General features: G+C 41.3%; 1 protein-coding gene across 1 annotated transcript; it reads left to right on the plus strand.

Annotated features, from left to right (window-relative positions):
• Positions 1 to 1,951: 1,951 nt before the first annotated feature.
• LOC146369751 (insulin-like growth factor-binding protein 3) lies at positions 1,952 to 21,900 on the plus strand. Its single transcript, XM_084910527.1, has 4 exons — positions 1,952 to 2,604; positions 6,320 to 6,567; positions 9,400 to 9,519; positions 21,695 to 21,900. The coding sequence occupies exons 1-4, from the start codon at positions 2,241 to 2,243 to the stop codon at positions 21,818 to 21,820; spliced, it is 858 nt and encodes a 285-aa protein (XP_084766653.1). The 5' UTR covers positions 1,952 to 2,240; the 3' UTR covers positions 21,821 to 21,900.
• The last annotated feature ends 4,972 nt before the right edge of the window (positions 21,901 to 26,872 follow it).

Genomic DNA, 26,872 nt, shown 5'->3' on the forward strand with positions numbered 1-26,872 from the left:
AAGTCAGCCAAGTAACATATCACTAAGTAACAGTGCTGTCAACGTGATCTATGAATAGAATGTAAAATGAGTGTTTTTATATGAAGTGATCCGCAGGTCATAATGTGGTCAGTGAGTGCAGTGCCTGCTGATGACATAGCTTGAATATGAAGACAGTACATGTTGACAGAAAGGAAATTCACTTCTTGAATCACTCTTGGGAGAAGGAAATAAATAAATCAACGCAGAACCTTTGGGCTTCACAAAACCACAAATTATAAAGTGCATTGTGCCAGTGTTACTGAGGACCATCAGTGACTTTGTGTTTCCAATTAATGATTTATGGCCTGAAATGTGCTGCATTGTGAAACTGTATCACAAAGGAATGTTGACTGGGACACTTTAAAGAAGAGATTAATAACCAGAGGATATCAGATTCCCCGAGGCAGAGGAAGACAGAGAGGGTGAAAGACAAAAGTGCAGATGCAAGACCAAGACAAGATTGTTGAGTGAGACAAATAGTATCTCTTATTGCAGTTTGCTGAGACTGCAACAGAGACGAGTTGAACATATGGTTTAGGAAATGAGATGTGCATGTTTTTGCTAGCAGTTATCTGATTTCATTTTATCGTTTTATTATACCCAAACTGTCCCGAGGCAAATTACAACATACTCTGTTCTGACTCCTGAATCTTGAAATCAGGAGGATCCAGTGAATGTCTGTTTACCTTTGCCACATGCCATTGTATGTGTTTTGTGTTTCGAAATATCTAATCAAGCAAATTGTCATAAAACTGGAGAACAGCATATCAAGTCTGTTTACATGTTTTATATGAGGGCTGGTTTAGCCAGCCAAACAATAACAACGCATCACAATGAACCCGGTCACCCCTTACAGACACAAACCAGAAGTTTTCTGTATTCATACAAAGTGGACACAGTTTTCCAAAAGTGTCTTTTTGCTGAATTTGTCTAAACTGTACGTTTAGTTAAACCCAACCCTGGACAGATGGGCAGACAATAAACAAGCCACAGATCAGAAGCTAAATATTTCAGATGCAAAAAAAGCTGAAAAATGCAAAAAGAGAAAAAACATGTCAAGTAATGAGAAAACTAATCTTAGCTGGAGACGTTTTCTCGCTATTCTGGGGGTGTATCCTTACCTAGTGCTTGTTTTTCATAATGGAGTCTCAACACTTTTTCTGCTTCTGTGGTGGAAATCACACAACGGACTATACTTATTACTTTATTTTCTCAGCGTGTGCCCCCCTCTTGCGTTTGTTATTGCAGAACAGAAGGATATGCTGAACGTAGAGGGGGGCAGATGCTGAGCCTGCACAATCACAACATTTTCTTTTTAATAATTGTAAGTCCTGTGGGGTCAATGACAGGGTGGAAGCATCCAGGAGGAAAGGCACAAGGGGGTCTGGATACCGAGTGAAAAAGGGTCAGGTATGCAGTCTGGTCTGCACGTGCTTGGTAGCTGGCATGTGCATCCAATCTCTGCAGTTTTAGCAGACCAGAGCAGTTAAACAATACCTCTTTGGCTGCACCCACAGTCCAGCATGCGGTCACACTTATACAAACACTATATGCAAAGAAATTATTGTTATAGTATGAGGCCACCTATACACCTACCCAGAGGAATGTTTTATCAGTATTGCGTGTGGGTGTGGTGGGGGAGCTGGGGGTAACACCAGTGGCACTCACTCGCATAGGATTAATGCCAGCAGGAGATGCGACCAGTGGAGCAAATTCCCATAATGGGAGCAGTCACCACATGAGAACTGTCCTTGGTGCAGTTTGTTGTCTTATCTGCAAAATGAAAATGAAAGTGATTTAAACAGTATATAAAAAAGCCAACAGCTTCAACCTGCTGACATAACTTGACTTTTCCTTTTACAGGGGAACCACATGGACGGAGCAGATTTGGAGCTGGAAGTGCACTAGATGAACAGAACTCAGTAAAATACGTTAAAGGATTCAAAGAGTTGAATGTTTTCAGCGGCTGCCCCCCCACTCACCCCCACCCGAGACTGGATATAGCGGTCCCTCATATCGGGGCTCTCCATTTACATTATTCATACGGAGGAGGGTGTGACCTGTTGGCTGTTTTTTTTCTGTCTGTATAAAAACGAGAACTTCGCGTAAAAGAAAATACAGATGGAGAAGGCTAGCCAGCTCGCTGTGTCACAGAGAGTCCCCTTAAGCCTACGTGACAACTCACATACTGTCCCTTTGTGACCAGCTTAATCGGTAGAATGCCCGATGTCTGTGTGCTTTGTCTGGTTGCCGCGCTGGCTGCATTCGCCCGGCTCGCCGGCACTGTGGGCCCCGTGGTTCGATGTGAGCCTTGCGACGCCGGCGCGCTCCTGCAGTGCAAGCCGCTGCCCAAAGACTGTGTGGAGCGGGTGAAGGAGCCCGGCTGCGGCTGCTGCATGACGTGCGCCCTCGGAGAGGGACAACCGTGTGGAGTGTACACGGGGCGCTGCGGCTCCGGCTTGACCTGTCGGCACCAGCCCGGGGAGAGCAGACCCCTGCAGGCTCTCCTGGAGGGACGGGGAGTGTGTTCGAGTCCCGCGTCCAAAAAACTGAACAGCGTTCTCATGCCACCGCAAAAAGAAGGTGGGAAGTCTTTTCTTTTCTTTTTTTAATGACTCTCTGACACCTTGTTGCGCGTGTGTGCGTGTTTGTGTGGGTATGTTTGTGTGCGCCCCTGAATGTTATTATGCATTGACTTTGCCCATTAGGGTGCTGTTCTTCGCTGACCAAGTCCAACAGTTCCCTCCTGGTGAAAATGTGGGTTAAATGTGTGCCATTTATAGTGGCTAGGCTAAAGATGCTGTGACAGAGCTGCTTGTGATTAAAAAGCACAAAGAAAGATGCAAAAACGTATTTTCCGGGCTTTTTGGCAAATCACAACAATACGTGTGTGTCTGTGTTTGGGGGTGGGGGGTTACATTGCACAGTTGTGCGCTGGCCTGCGTTAAACAAATCCCACTAGACTCCTAAAAGTTTGACTTCATAACAGGAGTCGTGACTTTCTAAGTTGGAGGGTCCCACGTCAGCTAATACTGCTTTCCTACAAGTCCCTTTGGAACATCGTCCGTAAATACGAAACAGAACATGAGGAGTTTTATGATTGACATGTTACACTTGAAAATTGTTTTAAGAAGAGGACACTACTGCTCCTTCCCTTTCTTCATAATGCACACAGTAGCATATGCGCACACACAGAGTCCCCCAAACCAGAATTAGCCATTTACATTCTGTAAGTTTATGGTTTATAGTATTTAGCTGAGGCTGAGTGCAGACCATGTCCCTATCTGCTGTAAAGCCCTTATGTTAAAGCTAATGGATTCTTGGACACAGCATGGATGTGCACAGTATGTGCTTCCCTGGTGCAGACAGCCTAGATCACAGCTGTCAATGTCATTTTATATCTAGGGCCAATACAGACCATTTTGATCTTATGTGGGCTGGACCAGTGAAATTCCCCTCACTCATTTTTTCTACATGCCTCTGTAGTAAATGGAAAATATCTGTCATAACTATGGGGTCAAACTGTAAGTAGTAAATGTGTAAAATACAGATATGTATAACTTAACTATTTTGATTTAGTATAACTGGATGTGACAAAGGTCTTCATAAATAGGAAAAGCTGTAAAACTTGTGAAAATACAGTTAAAAGTCCAAAATGTAATGTCCTTCACATTCTCCAAAGGTATCCAAAGGGCCGAATTGGCCTCCGGGCCTTATGTTTAATACCTCTGTCTGACAAAACAGGGATGAAATTCCCAACGCAAGTATTCAAACACACAATCACAGCCAATTAGCATTGAATACCAATGTCAGATTTCTTAACTGTCACACTGAGAGCCATCCTATGCCTGGTCTTTTATTTAAATGTATGGCTGCTGCTCACACTAGTCAAATGGCACACATGTCACCTACATGTGAATACACATGGTTGTGCGTCTGGGCACACAACTGATGTCAGGCACCCAAGAGCCCGTGTGTGTGTTTTCTTTTTCCTGGTTGTTTGGTTTGGCCACACTAATGCGTGGTGTACAAGCACTCAGCAGTCACAGTGTCATACAAACATAAACACACACACACACACACACACACACACACACACACACACACACACACACACACACACACACACACACACACACACACACACACAAATACAAAGTTCTCACTCTTTCACTTACTTTCCAGCTTTGCTTCTTCTCATTACCTCACCCTCTAATTTATGACAAACTAAACTCATGTGGGAGCAAAGAGATCCACCTAAAATAAGAACTACCAGTAACAGCATTGACATGGGTATTGATCTGTTTCCTTCTCCATCTGCACAACTGGAGAAGAGATCCAGAAAAGGAGGCGGTGAGGAAGAAAATTACCCCAAGTGCCCCTGTTGGTCAGAGTGTGTTGATGCAGCTCAGTGGTTTCCACAGCCATGTCCCCAGATTCAGCACAGGATCTCCTCCCAGACATTAACAAGCTCTCCTCCTCACCGCAGTTTGTGCTGTTTACCCCTGTGCTATTATACAAACAAATTGCGTAATGTGTCAATCTAAAACACCCCAGACTTCCTAGAAGGGTTATAAAAAAGTTTATATTGACAATAAAAAGGAATGCTTGCAGAAATCTAAAACAGGGCATAATTCTTTTGTCCCTGCTTGTGGACATATATGGCTGTTATTGAAAAGTTTGGGGCAAAACATGTGGAGGGTGCCTCAGGTTGAAAGGCACTTTCAGATTCTGTTCTATTGCAGCACACGCTGTTGTTGACATCCAAGTTGTTGTTCTCAGTTCTCGTGAGCCTGGGAGACTGTGGAGCTCCACCGCATCACTAACTGATCAGGTGGTCACAGAGAAAGGGTGGGCTGCTAGCCTGCCTGCCCACACGAGCTACACCCCTACATGCCCGTCCGCCGCCCTCACCACAGCTCTTAAACACAAAATCTGCTTTGAGTTAACAGTTTTAAACTGTGTTTGGGTGTGTATGTGTGTGTGTGTGTGTGAGTCGCTGCATGTGTGTTCCCATCATCCCTCTGCCTCTCCAGGACGTCGTCTCTGAGATCAGTAAGCTCCTTCCACTGTGGCCTTGCGGTGGTGTGGTCGACCGGGTGGCACATGGGTGGTAGTTTGGTCCTCTCCTATTTCAGTGAGGAACATCTGAAGCCCCCCTCTTCTTCTCAGACAGATGGTCCCTGCTTTGCTGTGTTTAACGATTTGACAGGAATCTTTGCCAACACCACTGGCTATTAATATACTTGTCCCAGCCTTCTCCCCACCTTATATATGCACACATAAACATATATACAACCGTTTCTTCTAAAGGTCCTTAAAATGTCTTGTTTACGCTCAGTTCCTCCTTGTGACTCTATCTCTTGGCTTGCATACTGTGGAAATTTGTGGATATGAAATTGTCATGTTTCTGTTTATTACTTGGCTTCAATTCTGGCTCCAAACATCCCACAAGGCAATGAGCTAACTTTATTTTGTCTGCTTTTAACAGGGTCCTCATACACAGTCAAGAATTTCCTGCTGAATTGAATGAGCACAAGCGAGCATTTTGCAGTCATTTTGTAATATGGCAATTTCTATACAAAACAGAACAGCGATGACATGTTGGCTTTTGATTATGAGGTCGCAGCTTAAGCTCCACTTGTGCTTCAGAAAACAGATAATAGGAAGATTTTCCATTAAATATTAACGAAACAAAGAAATGGCAATTTTACGTCCATATCAAACAAACCTAAATACACTTTCAATTCAGTTTCATTTATACAGCGCCAAATCACAACTACAGTCACATCAAGGCGCTTTATATTGTAAGGTTAACCCTACAATAATACATACAGAGAAAAAACCTACAATCATATGACCCCATATGAGCAAGCACTTTGGCGACAGTGGGAAGGAAAAACTCCCTTTTAACAGGAAGAAACCTCCGACAGAATCAGGCTCAGGGAGGGGCGACGATCTGCCATGACCGGTTGGGGAGAGAGAAGGAAGACAGGTTTCACACACTTGTGTGTGAAACCTGGACTAGGCTGACTCTGATTTCCAAAAGCTTCTTCTTTACATTTAGACAACTCTTCTTTACATTTAGACAACTTAACACCTAACAATCTCTGGTGTCTTTTCTTAATTTAATCCAGATATGACAAGTTTTTAAACTGACTTGAGGGTTGTAAAATTTTTACAAGAATCAAGACAGAGAATCAACCATTAAATGTCACTATTTGTCTTTATTAAGCACCAATTTATATGTATGAAACCATAAAATTGTTAAATTGGGACCTTTTCTTTGTCCATGTAGAAAATGCTGGAAATCAGGTCGAAGACTCTGTCAATGTCACCCAGACAATTACAGTGCTGCCTGGTGTGGGAACTGTGAAGGATGGACATAGTAGGGGCTCGATGGACACCAGGCCTCCTTTGCACAACATATTAATTCAGAGGGGTGAGAACAAGAAGACCCAGAGCTACAAGGTGGAATCATTATCAGGAGGAGCCAATACGGATGTGCACAACTTCTCTGTGGAGAGCAAGAGGGAGAATGAGTATGTAAGTCACACCAGGCAATGAGATTTCTGTTAAAACTATGAGATTATTGCTGTTTTGGAAAAAAAAATACCTGGAATCTCACTATAATATATAAAATGCCCATGCCTTTATTTTTATTTATTGTTTTGGGGCATTTTAGCCTGACTTTAATAAGCTAGTGGACAGAAGACAGGAACGCTGGGAGAAGGACCAGGGAGAAGACACAGTAAATGCCCTCAGGGACGCTTCAAACCTAGGCCTCAGTATTTAGGCCTTTACACACCAGACATGTAAAATCTATGTGACTATATCATGCGTTAATAGTAGTTTAAATTATGACCTCGTAATTTTTCTGAACAAATTTGCGGCATTTATTTTTTCTAACCAAGTTTGATATTTCAGATTTTTTTGAATCTGATTAAACAGATTTGAGTAATGAGGCCACTGTAACAATTTTGACCATAGCTCAAAATGTGCATCTGTACAGTAATAGTAAAAAGTAAAGTAACATTATTTTTCCTCAGACGAATTTTCCCCAAACACAACACTTTCATTGTGGATATACATTACACGAGCAGTTCAGATCTGAAAAATTTGTTATTTTGTGTCACTTTTTCGTATCATGTGGATTGCTGAATCAGCAATTCATTTTTTATTTGCTGTCAAATAAAAAGTGTTTACCAAAAGGACTACTGCACACCTGCTTTCTAACAATACTGCCTTGCACACTGCCCATCCCAGTAATGGCACAAATCCCAAAGATGAGACGAAAGACTAGTGTCACAGTCTCAGCAGAATTTATTTATTTTTCCTAGCCAATTAAAATGAGCTCTTTAGCCATTTTGTAGCACTTTGGGGGAAAACAATTGCAACCAAAACAAAAACAACCAATTACAGAAATGAAAGTAAGTTGCTACTTGAAAAGTCTGCAACTGAGAGTTGTTAGGAGGTTGTTAGCTTGCTAGGTTTTTAGCTAGCTTTTCATCCGTCCTAGCTCTTTTCACTGCAATAATTATTGTACATTAAGACTAATATTGATTTTTGAACTCAAAAGTAACAGTAGTTGGTCAGCTGCATTATTTATAAGTACTTTTTATTAAAACTGTGCATCGTAAAAATTATATATTCTGGGAAAGCAGCCTAGTCATAGAGTGTAACAGTCCGTAATAAAAATTCCATTTATATTCTCCACAGAGATTTTCATTATGAACCATAATTCTGTAACCATAAAAGCAGACTTACTGTGAGCTATTACATTATGACACAATGTAGAAATTCAGCATGATATCCACCTTGATTTAATACAAAAGCATTTTATTCATGATGTCATGGAAAATAACTATAATTGTAAACTGAAACAGACATGTTTCTGATTTGTGAAGGTGATTGCAACCACAAATATTTAAACTGGCAAACTTCAGGTCACTTTTATACAAACGTACAATACAATACAAACTACAATATGTATGCAAAGCTATTATTATATGGCACTGATAACAAATACTTTTGAGACATTACATTTGAGAAAAAGGTTGGAAGTCGTTCACTGTGGAATCAGGGATTTGCAATACATTATTTTCTTCACCATTAAAAGTAAATATGTACAGTCTTGTAGCGTTGCCCCTCCCTCCATTTCTTTTATTATTTTTTTTTCCAGAAGAAGTCTTTTTATGATTATGATTTAGCCTATAGCTGATCAGCTTGGTTCAAGGCTTAAAACTCTTTATATAAGAATTTTCTGGAATATCAATATTCCAGAAAATGAGAGGGAAATGCAGAGCAGAACTCTTCACCGTGTTTCAAACAACAGAACTTTTTTGCTAGCTAATTAACTCACCAGCTTTATTATATTTTTTAACAACATTAAGTCTGGATAAATTATTCTGAAGAAATGCCATTAGCTTTTCAAAGGCATGATGGCTCTCATATAACCAGTGAAAATAGAAGAGTGTTCAAATCAATAGCTGCAATCAAGACATGTATTATGCTTGCTGATATGCCACGATGCTGCGGCACCATTTGAAGCAGTGAAATGTAAATGATGATATGTGTTTGCACGTTCTTGAGGAATATTTGCAACCCAGGTTTCAACAAACTATACCAAGTTCTGACACTATTTAGTGTTGAATTAACAAAAGAAAGCTCTCTATAAAGAAGCAAACTGTGCATTAGCCAGTTTGTCTCATAGATAAAGTGGGTCAACATTCCACTGTGGCCCAACTATGATCGCATAAATGCATACTGTCAAGCCATGGTAGGTGGTATGAATGTGTAGCTTCTTTCACGTGCAGGAAAGAAACAAAATACAAACAATATGGCAAATCTCTCATTATAGCGGAGCTATACGGTGCAATTTGCGGTCCAAAAATCCACAGGGTACTTTTATGTTATCTACTATTGTTTAAACACCAGTAGTTTTGATTACAAACATTTTGTAACAGAAGGTACCACTTTTTCACAAAGTGACTATCTCATTTTGGGATTTAACCTCTTCAACCTGGACCTTACAGTGTGTTTGTTTCTGCACTTCGACACGGGCTCAGCATAGGTTGCTCAAACTTACAGAACTTTATTTAAAACTGCAGGAAAAATCCAGAAGCTCAATGGCATGTTATTATAAGAATAAGTATAAGAATAATGGATTACATCAGAATTGATATGATACCTTTAGCTCGTAGCTTTGGAGCCGATTAGTAGGATAAAAACATTAAAGGTTCAACACGGTACCTTTTATAGGCTTTGATGTTCACCACAAACTTTTGAACTTGCATGGCTGTGCCCGGTGTTCTTCCTGTTTGTGAATGTGTAAGGATGGCGGCCTAATATTAATGCTTTTGTTTGCTATGTTGCTAGGGGCCATGTCGGCGGGAGATGGAGAGCATCCTTAACAGCCTTAAAATCAGCAACGTGCTTAACCCGAGAGGCTTCCGCATACCCAACTGTGACAGAAAGGGTTTCTACAAGAAAAAGCAGGTGACTGGTTCTCCCTGCTGTTTTATCTCTGTTGTTTCTTTATACCTCGTCTCTGTCCCTCAAACACACACACACACCCACACACACACACACACCTGCGGACATACAAATAGACCCACCGCATGCCTGAACACTTCCAAAGAATCCTCAAAGACTCATCCCAACCACCCACACTTACACAATCCCCCTTTTTTGCAGCCCAGGTTGCCTTGACAGCCACATCAACACTATATTATCAGAATGGCTAATAACCATGTATTACTCCAGTAAATGCACTCCAGCCGTCTGACTCATGCCTCACAGGAAATGAAGTCGGTCAGGTGTGTTTGTGGGTGTGTGGTGTGGGAGAGTGTGGGGGGTAGGGATGTAAGAATGTGGTCCAGGAGTGTGTGTGGCATGGTAGATGTGGCAGCAGGGGAGTATATGTATGGCGCTTGTTTGATGGCAGTAGTTTGGTGTGGGAGAGTAGGTGTGGGGTGCTGTTGGCGAGGTAAAAAAACAAACAGGCTGTCACTGGTTTAGTTTTTCGCGTTCGTAGTGCAGACTGGGGCCACCCATAGGCTACTCATTTGAAAGATGGCGGGGGGGGGGGGCAAAGAAGCTGACATTTGGCAGAGCACTGTAGGTGGGTGACATGTGCTGTGACCTGAGGAAAGAAGGGATAAGACGGGGGAAGGTGGTGGATGAAGAGGAGGGCTTGTGGGGCATTAGTGAGACACACAATGTGACAAATACCACTATCCAATTTCCTGGGGTGGGGAGTCTTATCGGAGGGATTCCACAGGCCCATTCTGAGAAAAGCATGAGTCACCGAAAACCCCCTACAAGCACCATGAGTCAGAGTCCAACTCAAGCCATAACACACACACAGAAAAAAAAAAGAAAGAATTGTCTTCTAAATTCTTACCTCACTCGTTCCCCACGGTCTCTCCACAGTAGTTTCATTGCTGCTTTCATTAAAGTCAGCCTCTACCTTGCTCATTTCCTGGATTCCTTCAACAAAATATCTACCGGGAAAGTGTCAGTTCTGGTTGGAGTGTTTGCAAATGTGTGTGTGGCAGTGTGCCAGCTCCTGTCGCCCTTTTCTCAGAGCACCAGTGGGGTGCGGAGTGTTGTGTTAAATCCGTCTCAGGGGATGTGCCTTCACGGTGTGTTGTAGAGATTTATGACCGGAAACATGGTGAAGAGGAGACCGTGTGAACCGTCTAGGGTGACAATACTTTGAAAAGAAGGGAGCAGGGAAAGGAGGTGGGAGGGATGAGGTTGGGGGGAAGGACTAAACAGAGAAAAAAGTAGCATAACTTTATACCTAATATGCAGGTTCTGTACCTCTGTATGAGTATATCCCCTCAAATATGAAATGTTGTAGAAATGTAGCTTTTTATTTAACTTTTAACGATGATGGCTCAGAGGGAACTAAAATTAAGAACTTTAAGTCAGCGTTTTGCATCCTTAATTGCGTTACAGCACTTTTGAAGCGCTTGTTAGGAAGACGCTGATGATGGATTAAATAACATTTTCACACACAGATTCACAGAAGTGAAAAAGGAGAACAGAAGTTATACTATTCCCATTGTGTCTAGGTTTCTGAAGTTCCAGTAAATAACTGTGTGTTTATCTAAATCTGAATAGTGCATGCTGCGTGTCCGTCTCTGCAGCTTAAGATGAAAAGCCCTTAAAGGCCACATATAATTGTCATTTGATTTTTTTTAAGTACAGCAGCAGACAAAAGCGATTTAATAGATGTTGAATTTCAGTTGCAGTTTTTGGGGGTTTTTTCCCCCACAACTTTTGCTTAAAGTACTATCACGTCCGACAGTTGATAATACAAGACCTCTTCCTGGTAGTTTCAGGGAAACCAGAAAGTCCTGTATTCAGCTTAGGGACTTTTTTTTTTTGAAAGGCAGGAGCTCAAACCGTTTTATGTGCTAAGTGTAACTGCTTTTCTCATTGAAATCAGGAAATGGGCCTTAAAGATTTTTTCAAACTCAGTGCATGTGGGTGGGCATGGATTTGACTCATTTCAGTAACAGTTAATTCTAACAGTGACATTTTTAATGGCAAAAGAAAAAAAAATCAATTAAATAACCACTTGATAGCTTATATAGCTTATATTTCTGCTGAACTCTCCGTGTAGTTTGCTCAGTTGTTGCAGAATGTATCTTTCTGGGATTATGCTGGCATGTTTGTTGTTGAGCCATTCACTGTGAAAGGTTTTAATTAGAGTTGGGGAGTAGAGAACGGCATGTAATAAAACTAGTAATTTAACAACATTTTCCCGGAGCTTGCTGGTAGTTAATTAACTTCTAAAACTAAAACTAAAATTGTGGGCCATAAAAAGAAAGGAAGTTTAAAAAATATGACTTGTCTACTGTAATAAAGGCTCTTTTCCTGTCCAGATCCTTCCCACTATGATGGCATACCCAGGTAAAGATCCTGTCATGGTACTGTGGTGGCCATCCATAGGCATCCATAAGCTGTATTGCGTCAGCAGGGGTCATTGTTAAAATGTGATAACTTTTTTTGTAGTGGGCTGAAGCTGGACTTTGCCACTATTTCTATTTGCATTTTTTTTTTATTGGATAGAATTTGTTGGTTCAGCCAAAGTGCGGTCAAGAAAATGGTGGTGGTCTCAGGCCATGTCCACACTAATACGTTTTCGTTTGAAAACACATCTTTTTCTCTTCGTTTTGGCCTTCCGTCCACACTGAGACGGCGTTTTGAAAACGCTCTCCAAAGCGGATACTTTGGCATCACAGTGTGGACACAGCGTGGACGGCGAACAGTGTGGACAGCGAACCCGGAGCCTTTTTGAAAACGATGACACATTTTAGTCATGTGATGCAATCATGTGACCAATTAAACTAAGATAGTGGAGGCATTAAACAGCAGTTGTTTTTCTTGCTCTCAATCTATTAAAGATTGATATCAGTCTGTACATGCTCCAGATAGCTTTTCTTCAAATTCTTTAATTCTCACTCGCTTTTCCAACTTTGCACTTTTGTGTTACTCACAGCAACAACTCCACCTCATTGTTAGTCCATTTAAAAAAAAGGTTGAATCGTCTTGCGTTTCACGCATGCGCGGTACTGGAATGTAAGTGTTTTCGACCTTTTCAATGTGGACGCACAACTCTGTGAAAGCGACTGAAAACGATAGTGTGGTCGCGGAGCGTTTTTCAGACCATTCATCCAGGCTACTGTAGACGTGGCCTCAGGATCTGCTCTCTGCTTTTTGCAGACAATGTGGTTCTGTCATCAAACAGTAACCTCCAGGTCACAGTGGCAGTGGGGTGGTTTGCAACAAAGCGTGAAGCGGCTTTGGTGAGAATTAGCACCTCCAAGTCTGAGGCTATGGCTCTCAATGGGGAAATGGTGGCATTCATACTTGCCCCCAATGGAAGAGTTCATATCTCAGGGTCATGTTCATAGGTACCCTGCCATCCTTTATGATGGAAGGATGGTGTGGTGTCTATGATCAAGAGCTGTGTGCGAGGAGCTCATTTCCAGTCAGGGCAGGAAATAAGTTTCTTGTTCCGACTCTACAATAGAGGCAGGATGAGGAGCTTTGTGATTCAGAAGTGATCCTTCCACATTGGAAGAGCTGGTCTAGGCATCTGAATAGGATGCCTGCTGGTTGCCTGCTTAGTTAGGTGTTTTGGGCATGTCAATGTGTGGTCTGATCTCAGGACTAAACCAGGATACACTGGAGAGAGTGTGCCTCTTGGCTGGTTTGGGAATGCCTCAGAGCCTAAGTGCCTGCCATGGATAAGTAACAGAAAGTGGATGTTTGCCATCCCTTTTCTCTTCCAGAGACATTTATAATAAAATAGGATTTGTGATGTGCCCACCTTCATTGCGGTCTGCTGTTAGATTTTTAGAGGACTGAATGCAGTTTTCATTCCATTCCATCATCCTTCTCCCTGCATAGCTATAGGAGTATGTAAATGAAGACATTTATGAAAACAATGCGTGGCTATGAATATGGCTTAATGCATTTGTCAAAACAAAGTAGACGCTTCTGGCACACCATAACCTACTTCCAAGACAACAAATTATGAAGCTGTCAAAGCTGACCCTAAAGACACATGCGTTTGGTCAAACATTGTTGCACGAGTCAAACAAAAAGGTTGTTATGTATCCTGCAAGTGTTGCTGGAGTTTTAAACAGGTAACCCTCAAAGTGACGACCCTAACTTTAACCCCAACCCTATATTTTTGAGAAATATATGTTTTTTTGTAAAAAATAAATAAATAAATAAAAATAAATGTAAACAGTTTTTAGGATCAGTTTGAATGGTTATTTTCTTTGTTCACTGTTAGCCAAGACTTAAGAAGAACATTTTCTTAAATAAAATAAGTTAGGTTATAGTTAGGGTTAGGGTTTGGATTGTCATGAATGACGACCACAGAGGGTTAATCCATAGGCAACTTGTGGAACATGTGCAAAAGGGTGAGTGTGGCTCAGAGCTCATACAGCAATGTCATTATAGATAAACAAATGTTCAGACAAGTTGTCACATGCTATTTGAGCTGAATGAGTTATTCTGCTGCGTGCAATACCCCCACCTGGACTCAAGTCTCTAGAAGGCAGGGTTCTGACTCACAGACATGTATGTAAACCCAAAGCTGACTCAGTTACCAACTGAATAATGTACATTGAACTACTTTTTTCTCAACAGTTTAACATTATTTTACACCATTGGTTAGGTTTGCTATGGTTCAGCTTGTTCCACTGTCAAGTTAGTGGTAATTTGGAAAACAACACTTTCAAAGTGGTTCCCCGGCACTATTTTTATTTAACCATATTTTGGAAAAAGAAAAAGTATTCGACTATTTAGCTCCTATGGACTGTCCATATAAGTGCATATACTCCCTCTCAAGTCAGTTCCTCCCATCCTGGAATGACTCCAACTCCACTATAATGAACTGCAGGTAGCAAGGTTAGTCGTGGCTCTACTGCAGCCCTGGTGAGTTTGCTTGCGTGGCACATGGACTGTTTCACTATCCGAGACAGATTCTAGTAAGAGTCGCTTTCTAGCTAATTACATTTTTCTAGAGCAGAAGAAGAAGAATCACTGTCCCCAGTTGCATTCTGCAGCTATGGGGTTTGAGTGTCTGGATTTTAGCTAAATGACGCTGAGGTCCATCACAGCACTAGTCAGACTAGTGTTAGGGGAAGGACTAGAGATAGGGGGTTAACAGCACCTGAACTTTCAAAAATAAGAACAATAGAATGAAAATGAAATAAATACTGAAATAAGTCATAATTAATTTATTCCTACAATAAAAAATCTATGTGTCGGAAACACTTCAAGTTGCGTTAATCATTCAAGCTTCATTCAACCTCTGTTGCTGTACTTTTCTATTTAAATGGAAAATGGTGCAGTAATGTAGCCAGTGAGGAAAGTGAAAGCAATAGCCTTGATCTCTTAACATTCACCCAGTCACAGGTGACTGGTTTAAGGGTGGGGTCAGGGTTAAGGTTAGGTTTCCATCTTACCTCTTTGGCATACCCATGCTCACGTATCAACCCTATAGTGGTGTCATTTTCATATAAGAAAGGTACGTGCCATTAGCAAAAAACTGCAAGGAGGAACCTATTTTTAGCTGAAGTTATATGAATTGGCTCAGTATCCCCATTCAGGCCAGGCATTCCCAACACTGACCACTCATTACATCCCTCAAAATCTCACTCTCTCTTTAATTCATGATTTCACCACCCATCATTACCCCCATTGTGCCGTGCCTACGGTCATCCACACATCTTTTGTTCTGCTTGCCCGCTCCATCATTCCGTCCATCCTGCCCTTCCACCCACCTGGCTTTTCCTTCCTTGTTTGGACAGGAATCACCCCGCAGAGGGTTGTGAATGGAACGACAGTGTGTGTCTCTGTGTGTACTCTTTTAGACTTTAGAGTGTGTGTCAAGAGGAAGAGGAGCAGGAGGAGGAGGCCGTGGGTTAAGGATTTGAGCCAGGTGCCTGTGTACCCTTCTGCGTCCTCATTCACTAGGTCCTGACACTGCCAGGCCCATAAGGGTTGACTTATTGAGCGTGACTCAGAAGGATCTGTGGAAATGTACACACCAACCACAATGGCTTTATAATAACTGGCCAACCTTTGGGGATCCAGACAGCTATTTTCACCCTGTCTCTCTCTAGTTCTCTTCCCTCCCTAGATTTATAATCCATCTCTCTTTCTTCTTCACTTTGAAATATAAGCCTTTTTTTCCAGTGTCTCATGCATAATATGCAGAGCAGGGGAATATTTTTATTATTGATGCCAACACAGTACCTAAATTTAGATACCGATAACCAAACTGTACTTCTCAGTAGTTTTACTTGAGTATATAAACATTTTCAATAAAGAAAAAAATCCCTTTTTCATGCTTCAAATTAGGCAACTCTGTAAAGTCCTGAAAGGTGTTATTCATATTCCTGTCAGAGGAATTTCCATTTATTTTCATATTTCAGATAAATGTTTGAAATGTATTCAGTTTAGTGGCAAAGTCAAGGAAATGTGTGATGATGATATTTCTGATGCTAAAAATAAATACCTAATCTTTTATTGGTGATTGAAGCTCGTGAGAACCAATATTTAATAGCGCAAACAAAACAAAGTGACAGACCTAAATCCCCTAAATCAAAGTCTGAATCAGTTGCCACAAGGTGTCAGCAGCAGCATCTTGTAGTGTAACAGTAGTGATACAGCGTAAGTCAATATGTAAGCACAACAGCAGCATAGGTGGTGTTTTTCTCTGAAATTGTAAGTAAAAGTATAACATGATTGCTTAACACTTTAGGTTACACACAAGCAAAAACTTTGAAACTCTTCCCCAACCTTGTCACACAAAAAAGCTGAAAGTGAACATTATTTTCTACCTACAGTATTGTGTTATGTCCCGGTCTAGGAGTACAGGAGCGCAACAAAAGGGTTCAAAAAGGTGTCCCCTCCCCGTCCCCAAAGCCAGACGCAATAGCCATTTTATCATTAAAGGTGAGGTTTATTGCTATACCAATAACACCAAAACTGAAAGGATAAACTCCAGGGTGAACAAAGGCCAAAATAACAAACCAAACAAGCTATTCCCGAAAAGTGCTACCTCAACCCTACATGAAACAAAACCAAACAAAAGACAAGTGCTACCTCTAACTCCCTAGCTTCATAAACAAGACAAAGCGTGCAAAATTATATAGACAGTTCACCTCTTCTGCTTTAGTGCTATTTACAGATGGACACGACTATTTACAATACTATATACAAAACCTAGTTGTTGTCAAAATACACACAAGATCAAGCACTGCAAGTTTGGAGGCTGAAGACAGATCTGCTGCTGCCAGTTGCTGCCAGGGGAACAACTGCTGGAGACGGGCTTTTTGAAGCAGCTAGTTGATAATGGGGGCCAATCAGCAGCCGCCAGACCAAAGCCAGCCCAAAACACCTCAACCAATCAGGAGGACCTGGAGAGACTCTTAAAGGCACAGAAGACACATACAAAACACAGTCCAGACATGCTGACACACACTAATTCAAAATATGGCTGTATCTTGGGTCGACCTTTTTAAGTAGTTGCTTAAAGCCCTGCCTTAAGCAACTACTTAAAGCAGCACCATTAACTCCATCAGTAATCCATACACGATTTATTCTTCCTCTCATATGGAATGCAGATAGCAAGCGCTCCGGCAGTACTGGGTTTGAGACATTTATTTATTTTTTTATTTATCTTTGCATGCTATGTGTTTTTGCCTCAAGTGGTGAAACAAGTTTGTTTCTTCCACTTTTAGCAGGAAGATCTTTCTTGCGTATTTTGCATTGTTGGGGTTGCTGAAGTAGCTCTCTGTTTAGGCTCTCAGATATGCCTGTCTTGTCGTTCGTGATAGGGAATGTAAATGCACAGTGCTCTACCATTAACAGTAATGTAAATATAATTTTTTTATCATGAAAAAGTATATCTGTTTTTCAATAAATTAATAATATTTCCAAAGTTACTGACCAAAAATAATGGCGATTATTATTTTTGCTTTAATTGAACTCAATTACATGTGCCAACAAACATGTATGAATGTTTTTTGGGAGGTATACATCCATTAGCTGCAACATTAAAATCACTTGCCTAATATTATGTCTCAGCTCTGTTCTGACAGGACATGCTGGCAGAACCTCTGGGGGTGTCCTGGTTGTCACTGGAATGTTGGCAGTGATTCCTTTAGGATTCTGTGTGTTACTGGATGCAGGCTGTGGAGCAGCGCATCCACAGATGCTTGATCAGGTTAGCATCTTGTGCTGCGAGAGCCTGCTGTTATTGGGGTTTGCCATTGGCATGTTAAGATTCATAGTACGTATGTGTCAAATTAACATTCACATAAGTAGTCAGACTTAAGGGTTACCAGGAGAACACAGAATGATCCATGTTATTCACCTGCACATTTTTTTCCCCAAAATATCCCTTTTTGCTTTTCGCTAAAACAGAGTAGGGTCTTGATAAGGATTATCAGCTATGATGACTTGGATCTCAGAGGGTTAATGTTGTAGCTGACTCTGTCACACTAACTATATTACACTATATGTAACACTGTTGTATCTAAAAGATAATCAATGTTTATCATAATAATACTAAATAGATCGATGTAGCTTTAACACAAGTAGAAATAAATGAAGCTTTAATGTGCAAATATTGGCTAGTAGGTGGTTATGTTTATGGTTAACAGATAGAGTGCTTAACAAATTATTGATGTCATAAATTATACATGTCAAAAACGTGTTTAAAATTAGACATGACTTTAATCACTGAGCTGAGTTAAATTAATTATTAAATTAAACCCAAACTTGACTACCATTAAAATGAATTTCCTGCTGCAAGTAAACAGCAATTTGGCCTTTGAATTGAATTTGAACTGTAAAGCAGTACATTTGGAAATTATTATTACATGAAACAGCAATAGTTATATTTTACTCGTAAATATTTTTTTAATCATCTTTAAAGAGCTTGCGCAAACTGGGGGATGAGCCATTAGAGAAACATCAAAAATTAAATGTGTAATTTTTAATAATGTTAATAAACCTTACATTGGGTGGTGGTCTAATAAATTTGTTAAGCAGTGTATATGTAGAAATCTTTCTCTTAGAGATAATCGTCCAAATACGCTGTTTTAAATTTACCTTCTTCTCCCTCTATGGTTTGACCACATCGAGTCATTACTTATATTGATCTCCCTTCTTCCAGTCTACCACTTTGTAAACTTTGTGAAGCAATATTTAAGACTCTATTTTAAAGTTTGTGTGTTGCCATTCTTCTAAAACAAACAGATTATTCTGGAGTTCTCTTCACTTAGACACTTTTTTAAAGAAAAAGCAATATCCTGCAGCTACTCCCAAATGCACTTGCAAGCACATACAGATGCCCGCTTGATTACACAAATACATATACATGCGCCCATACACACACACAAACACATTGCATTTTATGAGCTGGTGTTTATCCAGTGGTCAGACCAGGCTCTTTTTAATGTGCGTGAAGCCCAGCAGTCTTGCTGTTAGCTATTAAGATCAGCATTACAAGAGCTTGCATTCATACACACAACGCACATGCATGCACACCTCATAAAGGTAGCATTATGGCTTTGCAAGGTAGATGAAATATGCTTTGTTTTTTGTTGCTTTTTTTTAGTGACAACCATGTGGACCAGGCAGGGCTAGTTTTGGGGCTATGAGGCTCAGAATATAGGGCATGGGATTTAGGCTGGCGCAGGGTTTGGACTCTGCGTGTGATCGGGTGACTGTGGAGGCTGTTTGAGTGAAGCAAACTCATCGTTATGTTAAGAAACCAGTTTGAAATGATCTGAGCTTTGTGCCATGGCTGTTATCCTGCACTAAGCCAGCATAAGATAGATACACTGTGTCATAAAGGGATGGACATATTCAGCAGAGAGAGTACATCCATGGAGAGTAAGAGAGAGTAAGAGAAATCAGGTGAAAAAAAACAGTGAAAACCATCCACTGCAGCTGCTGTCTGTCATTTTTATGCTACTTTTTGTTAACTTTTGTTCTCCCTTCTTGGTGAACTTAGCTGTTGTTCCCTTTCCAACTTTTCAACCGGTCAGCATTGGCTCTGTGCGCAGCGTCATCTGTAGTGACATTCACTGCTTAGTGGATGTTTTGTGCTTATGCTTGTGTTTGGAGTGAAGCACTAAAGAAAGGACTGCAGAGGCTGGAATAGAAATTAAAAGGTAGCCAAGCAACAGGGATATGCACACATGCACATTTTTCCTCTCCTTTCCATCTTTCCAAGGGGACAGGAGTGGGAAGACGATACAACCAAAATACCGAGTTCACAGACAAGAAAGCCTGGATGATGTTAGGGGCACATGTGGTCGTGTACCTATCTCCAGACTCCACTAGTTGTTAGTGAGGTATTTTAATAGATTGCTGTCTCTATAAAGCTGCCTTTGATCATGCACTCAGGCTGTACATGAATCTTGATTACACTGGAAAAAGGACACCTGATCACACTCCATCTGTCTCCCTGTGCCAAGGAACATTGCAGTTTTGTTTACAATGTTTACTGATAGATGTTAGAAATCTAAGTATAGCACTCAGTTTGAGATTGAAGTGCAGATTTTCAGCTTTTAATTTGTTGTTTTTTACATCCCTGACTGATACACTGGCAAGTTAAAACACTTTAACCTGTGTCTGACTTCCTTCACTGCTCGGGCCATCACATTAAGCATGTCACTAAAATGCAATCTAACACTTTCCCTAAATGGGGTACTGCATTCATTTAGTTTAGTCTTTTTTATTCTTTTTTTTTTTTAAGAAAAGCTGGGCTTAGAGATTAGAAATTCAGGTTCTCAGGTCATCATCAATGATAATTTAGACCTAACAGAGCTGTGGGTGATTGGTGTGCATAATGTAATAAAAGTTAAAAATTAAAATTAAGTATGAAAGGCTGAGTGAAACAGTGTTTGAACTCATGCAGAAAAGACATAGAAAGTGTCTGATCACACACTTAGACTGCCGGTACTTACCGATGGTTGCCATCGAGGCAGACAGGCATGTCTCGGTCGTGGCTGGACTTCTTACCTCTCTCTCACCACTCCCACGGTGGGAGATGATGGGAGCAACGAGGAGTGGGACAATTTGAGATCTGAACCTGGTTTAACTGATTGTGCTGTTCCATGTGCACCCCCAAAATGCACCTCATAAAGTTGCCACTCTACAAAGCTGAACCTCCTGTGGGACATCTGATATTACTGCGTACATGTGTGGGAGCAGGTGGTGGGGTGGGGGGTGTATGTGTACAGCACATACAATTCTTGTTTGTGTGCTGCTGCGTGTTTGCTAACGTGTGTTTATACTCACATGCGCCCCGTGCACTGGGGCAGGCCATAATTAACTCCAGATGATTTTGAGTGCCTGCCAGCTTCCCAGAATAGCAGCGCTGGTTTGCAGCCCTCCAACTGGCCTTGGCAAATATTTTAGCAACCCCATGTTTACCTTCACACTCTACACTCTCACTCACTCAGAGCATTCCTCATTCCAAGCGCCTCTCTATCAGAAATAATCTGCTTTTTCATCATTTACCCCCAGTGGCCGGGAGCACAAAGTAAACTCCTCCACAGCACCTAAATTGGGCAAACTCAACAGCACGCTGCCCACACGTAATGCTGCTGCAAAAGCTCTCCTGCTCTAATCATGATGCATTTATTACTGTCTTACACAAAGCAAACCCCTGCATTGTGTGCGCTGTGTATCGCTGATGTTTTACTCACATAAAAACTCAGGTAGCAGGGCATTCCACTCCTTGATCGACGGGTTTGTCTAATGAGAGTTCTGCTGAGGCATGACTTGGCCTGCTGACAAGCATCTGAGATCTGAAAACCAACAGAGGGATGGGGTGTTATTATAATACAAGCATGCACATTGAAGGTGGTGTTGTTAAAGCTGTGTCAAGGCATTAATTCCTCTCCGTGGAAACGCTAATCTGTTTTCCCAGTGTGTCTCAGAGGGATAAGTCCTCCGCTACCTTTTTAACCCCACCCAAACTAGAGGTGGATGTCAAAGCTCGATGAGCGATGGTCTTGCTTTTGACACCGGTTGGTTTACCTTTGGTTCTGTGAAATCGAACAAGTGGCAGACTAAACTTCTTTGTCTTCTCTTCCTCGTGTTTTTTTTACAGTGCCGTCCGTCCAAAGGCAGGAGGCGGGGCTACTGCTGGTGCGTGGACAAATATGGGCAGCCTCTCCCCGGCTACGATGGCAGGCAGTGGGGCGAGAAGCAGTGCTACAACCTGGAGAGCAAATGAGAGGATGGAGGAACGACAAGTGGATGGAAAGGGGAAGACGGTGTAATATGGGGGAGGGATGGGCGAGGGGGGCGAGAAAGAACGAGATCCCACTGTGCTCTTGCATTTAGTTTTATGTAAACATCTGAAGGAACTCTGGACCTCTGATTTCAGGTCCTGCTTCTGTTGGAGGAGGAAGGGAGGGGGGGACTAGGGGAAGGTGAGGGGGAGGGGTAAAGGATAGCGCACAGCCTTCTGTCCATCACAGCTATCTGTCCTGTGCTAGGGGGAACCACCTCTGTCCTTTTTTTAAAATAAAGGTTTAAGCTGAAAGCTGGGGAGGGGAGGGGGACCCGTCAACTGCACTATTCTTTTAGAGAGAGGAAGGAGGGATTTTTCCACTCACTTTAAAGAGGAGTTGTTTGTGACTGTGACCTGCACCCCCACCTCTTAAAAAACCAACGCCATTGTTTGTTTGTTTGTTTGTTTGTGTTTGTGTGCCCATCTGCCAGTTAGTAACTGCGTGTGTGTGTGGCTGTGTAACATGCATGCACAGCTGCATGTCTGCATGCAAGTGGCGTGTGAGTTTGTGTGTTTGTTTGTGTAAATACTGCATGTCACTAAACTCAGTTTAGAGATGTCTGACTGCCCATCCCCAGGCCCTGCTCCATTAAACAATGCAGAAAAAACATAGCACTCTGGCTCAGGGTCCATTATTAAGTGAAGGATTATAAAATATTAGATGGTAGGGCTTTAACTTTTTAGTGCAGCTCGGGGGGCAGCCTTGCTGTTTCTAGTTCCTTGTTACTAACCTGCAGGGCAAAGGGATTGGAGGCAGTCCATGCAGCCACAGTGCCTTAAAAACTAGCCTTTCGTTGCCTCCTCTTCAGATTCAGCTCTTCCTCTTCTTCAGTAGCATAAAGCAATACTTCACTGAAAAGCTACCTTATGAGTATCGTGCTTGACAATTTTGAGGCTTGCATCTTTGATGAGGAGAGCAGCTGTAACTAAAACAGTATACACAAAGATCCTGATACAGTGCCATGAAACAGTATTTTCTCCTTCTCTTCTTCCTTTTTTTGTATATTTGCCATACGTAATTGTTTCAGGTCATCAAATGAATTCTAATATTGGACACAGATAGCCAAAGGAAAGACAAAATGCAGTTTTCAAATAATGTTTTTGTTTAGCAAGGGGAAAAAGCTGTTCAAACGTAGCTGCATCTGGGTGCATTTCAATGATATTGGAGACGCGAACCTGAGTGCAGATTTTATAAAATTAGGAGCTGGCTAAGGTGATCCCAATTTTTTTTCCATTGTGGAAAACAAAAGTTTTCAAACTTTTCCAGGCCTTAAACCTGATGCGTATTCTCCCTCATAGTAAATCTATAAAAATAAGGCGTTTAGGAAAACAGTGAATAAAAAATTGCTTTTCTGAAAAAGACAAAATTTGCAGTTCAGTATTGAATATTACATAAAATAACCTATATATAAAGTTTCTTTGAATGGCAGAGATGTGGAAATGTGTGCATGTAGCACAGAGCCGTGGCTCAGTGTCTAAGTGTCTTAATGAGAATGTGCCTTGAAGCGATTTAGAATTCTTATCTTGTTTGATCTGCTGCTCACCATAAACAAGCACAAACAGAAGTTTCGGCTTTTCATATTGATAAAAAACTCCCGTTTTGGCCATTCATACTAAAAAAAGTAATGGGATTTCTGCTCTTCTAGAAAATCCTGAATGAGAATTTCCGACCATCAGTTTGTGCCTTGAGCCCGAAGGGCGCTTAGGTAATGCAGCAATACAATACATTCAGGGCACCCCAGCAAGTCCACCTCTGCATGGCTCAAGAAAACAGTGGACTAGGAGTGGACTAGTCGAGGTCTAGTCTGATTAAGATGCTTTGGCGTGACCTTAAACAGACCGTTCATGCTCGAAAACCAGGGCTATCTCTGTCTAACATTAAAATTTGTTAAGTGTGATTAAAATGCAAAATAACTAAACAAAAATCAGGGAAAAAAAAGTTTTCATGGCACTGTAAACTTCTTAAACTGCTTTTGAAGGAAAGTCCAGTTCTTCAGGACACATTTTAAGAGTATAAACTTATAGTTCTATTGGATGCTAAAGCTCCGTTATTATTACGTTATATCTACAGATGCTGCTTGGCCATGGAGACCATGCAATGAAGCTCCTGGCATACAGTTTTTGTTCTGTTAATGTCAAGTGATCACAGAATATGTAAGAGGGAAGATTTTCTGACTCAGTATATATTTTGTCTTGTCTCCCTCCCATCACCCCAAGTGTTCATGGCAGATGGCTGCTCCTTCCCGAGCTTGGTTCTGCTCAAGGTTTCTTCCTGTTAAAAGGGAGTTTTCCTTTCCACTTTTGCCAAGTGCTTGCTCATATGGGGTCATCTGATTTTGGGGGTTTTCCCTTTATTATTGTTGGGTTTTTACCTTGGAGTATAAAGCGCCTGATGTGACTGTTGTTGTCTTTTGCAACTATTGAATTGAATTGAATTGAATTGAATTGAATTGAATTGAATTGAATTGAATTGAATTGAATTTCACCAGCTTCTGAAAAAACATCCACTAAATTGGCATAAAAAGTGGAAGAAAACGATACTTTATGAAGGTTGGTCAACTCTTTTGTTGATGTGAAAAGCCAACCAAAGTGAAAATGACAATGGGAATGAGCAGTGGAAAGATGGCTTATGTAGCAACAGCAGGAATGTTTAGTGGAATTTTGCATACTTTTTTGGTAACTGCAGCTGCCAGTCCCTGCAGCAATAGCAAGTCACAAGCTCTTCAGAGTGTCCTGTCATGCTAACAGGTTCACGTTTGATATCTGAAAGACATGTTTTCAGAGGAGTATTAAGCACTTGCATGCTGCTCTGCAATTTTAGGGATCACTTTGGCTAGTTTAACTTCTCATCTTTCTTTTTGGTGCCCCTGCTGTTCTTGTCTTCATCCATGTCCCCCTTTGGCCTTCAGCCCCTCTGTCATACATCTTCTCACTGAGCCCATCCAACCCTTCTTGTCTTCACCCCTACTGTTGGAAGGTTTGTCCTGTTCGTGTGCCTAATTTCCTCTCTCCAGCACCCTGCCCACCTCCAGTACTCCTCTCTTGTCAGTGATGCAACCTGGTGTAGGTTTTTTTTTTTAATCGGGGTGAGCCCGGTATGACTGACTTGCATTGCCACAGGTGCCAGCTGCCCCTCATGCTTCAAGCACAAGCACTTAAAGCACTTTAGCTGCACTGCTACTTGTCAATGCATGCAGTTAAAGACAATTGGACCTATCAGCATTTGCATTCCTTTCCTAGGTAATGTCAGATGAAAGAGTGTGATACAGTTAGAAAAACAACAACAACAAAAAACAATACTAACCTATGGAGGAGGAGAAAAAAAATGTAAGAAAGAAAGAAACAAAACTACACCAGGACTTCTGACAGCAAACTTAGAGATCACCCCCTTTAGAAGTTTTCCATTCAATGCAACTATTTCTTTTCTCTTTTCTTTTGGTTGTTGTTGTTGTTGTTGTTGTTTCTTTGAAAAAACTTGCTTGTATGATCGTACGCCAACAAATCTCCACAAGGTGAACACGGCACCAAATATGCATTCACACAAGTGGTAGGGGGTCCGAGGGAGGAGGTGTGGTCCTCCCCGAGGAGCTTCCTGCCCTGATGCTCTCCTGCGTCCTGTGTAAAGACTTGAAAAGTGGAGAGAGCGCCGACAAAGAATGCTTGCCCAGTAGCTTGGTAGCATAAAAAACATCGGTTGTAAACTTCCTCTAACAGACAGCAACATCTTAGAACCAGCCTGTTGGTGCTATATCCAATCTATTCAAAGACTTGATGTTAAGGGGGAGGACACACATAAAAATATGTTTAAGCTATTCCCTCCCTAATATTTGTGTGTCTTTTTATATATTATTATTATTATTATTTCCTGGCCAGCTTTGTGTCTGACTAGACATCATGTACAGTACGTAAAAATAAAAAAACCTTATTTATATAAGAAAGAACTATAAGCTGATCCAAACTTCTTATGAACACCAGTGACTCACCAATTGCACAGCAAAAGTCTATGATTCAGTGTACTTTGGGGAATATAATCACTAATGAATGTTTTCTTCTTTTTTTTAATCAACCTTTTCCTTCTGTCGCTCTTTGGATAGCTCTGTGCACATCTACATCAGTCAGACATTCAGATACATCCTCATCGTAGTTCACTGCTTCTTAAGGCCAGTGAACCTCTCACCTCTCAGTAAGTCAGTTCTCTCCATGCACACCCAGCCATCCTGCCCCAGTCTGTTAGCAGAACCAGGGTCACACTTGTGTAATGTCACCTTTTATCTTTTCCTTTCTTGTTTTTGTTTTCTTCTTGCTGGTAAGACTCTTCTCTGTTCACGGGTAAATGTATTCAAGTTTATCATGCAATGATTTTTTTTTTATCATACCTAACTAGAAATCACACAGCTATTATTTTTCTCTGAGAAAGGAGATGATTTTGAATATTTAATGTCTTTTTTTTTTTTTTAAATAAAAATGCAACACATTTTAAGCTGCTGCCTCTGTTGTGTCTTTTTTCCCCACTTCTCTGACTTGTCTTCATCTTAATTTCAGGAACACTATTTTTTTTGTGCTCCTGTTTTTTGAATGCAGTTGGGCTCCCTTCAGTCTTGGAATGTGTCAATAAGGATAAAGCAAAGGTTCAATTTGTAAAGAACAAAAATAAATGTGGTGGTGCCAGGCAGGCTGGCAGTGGGCATGAGAGGTTGAGGCAAATTCCTGTGCCCGACCAAAGCAAACAGAGAACAGGTCAAAAGGCAGCGCAGAGCTGCTTGTCCCAGAGAACCGGCTAAAGTTAGAAAAAGGACCTCCACTTTAGATCACTGTGATAACACTGCTCAGAAACACACACTGAATATAGCAAAAGTGGTCCGTGAGAGCATCGACACAGCCTCTGCCAATCATGTCCTGATGAAGCTGTTATTATTATTCTCATGTTTTCTCCACCTTACAGTGCACAAAACAAGCCTGCTTGTGGGGAAAGAAATGTCAGGAGCACATAGC

This window comes from Perissodus microlepis, chromosome 17, assembly GCF_051167445.1.
Source record: "Perissodus microlepis isolate ML-2025 ecotype Zambia chromosome 17, ASM5116744v1, whole genome shotgun sequence".
In the NCBI taxonomy this organism is placed as follows: Eukaryota; Metazoa; Chordata; class Actinopteri; order Cichliformes; family Cichlidae; genus Perissodus; species Perissodus microlepis.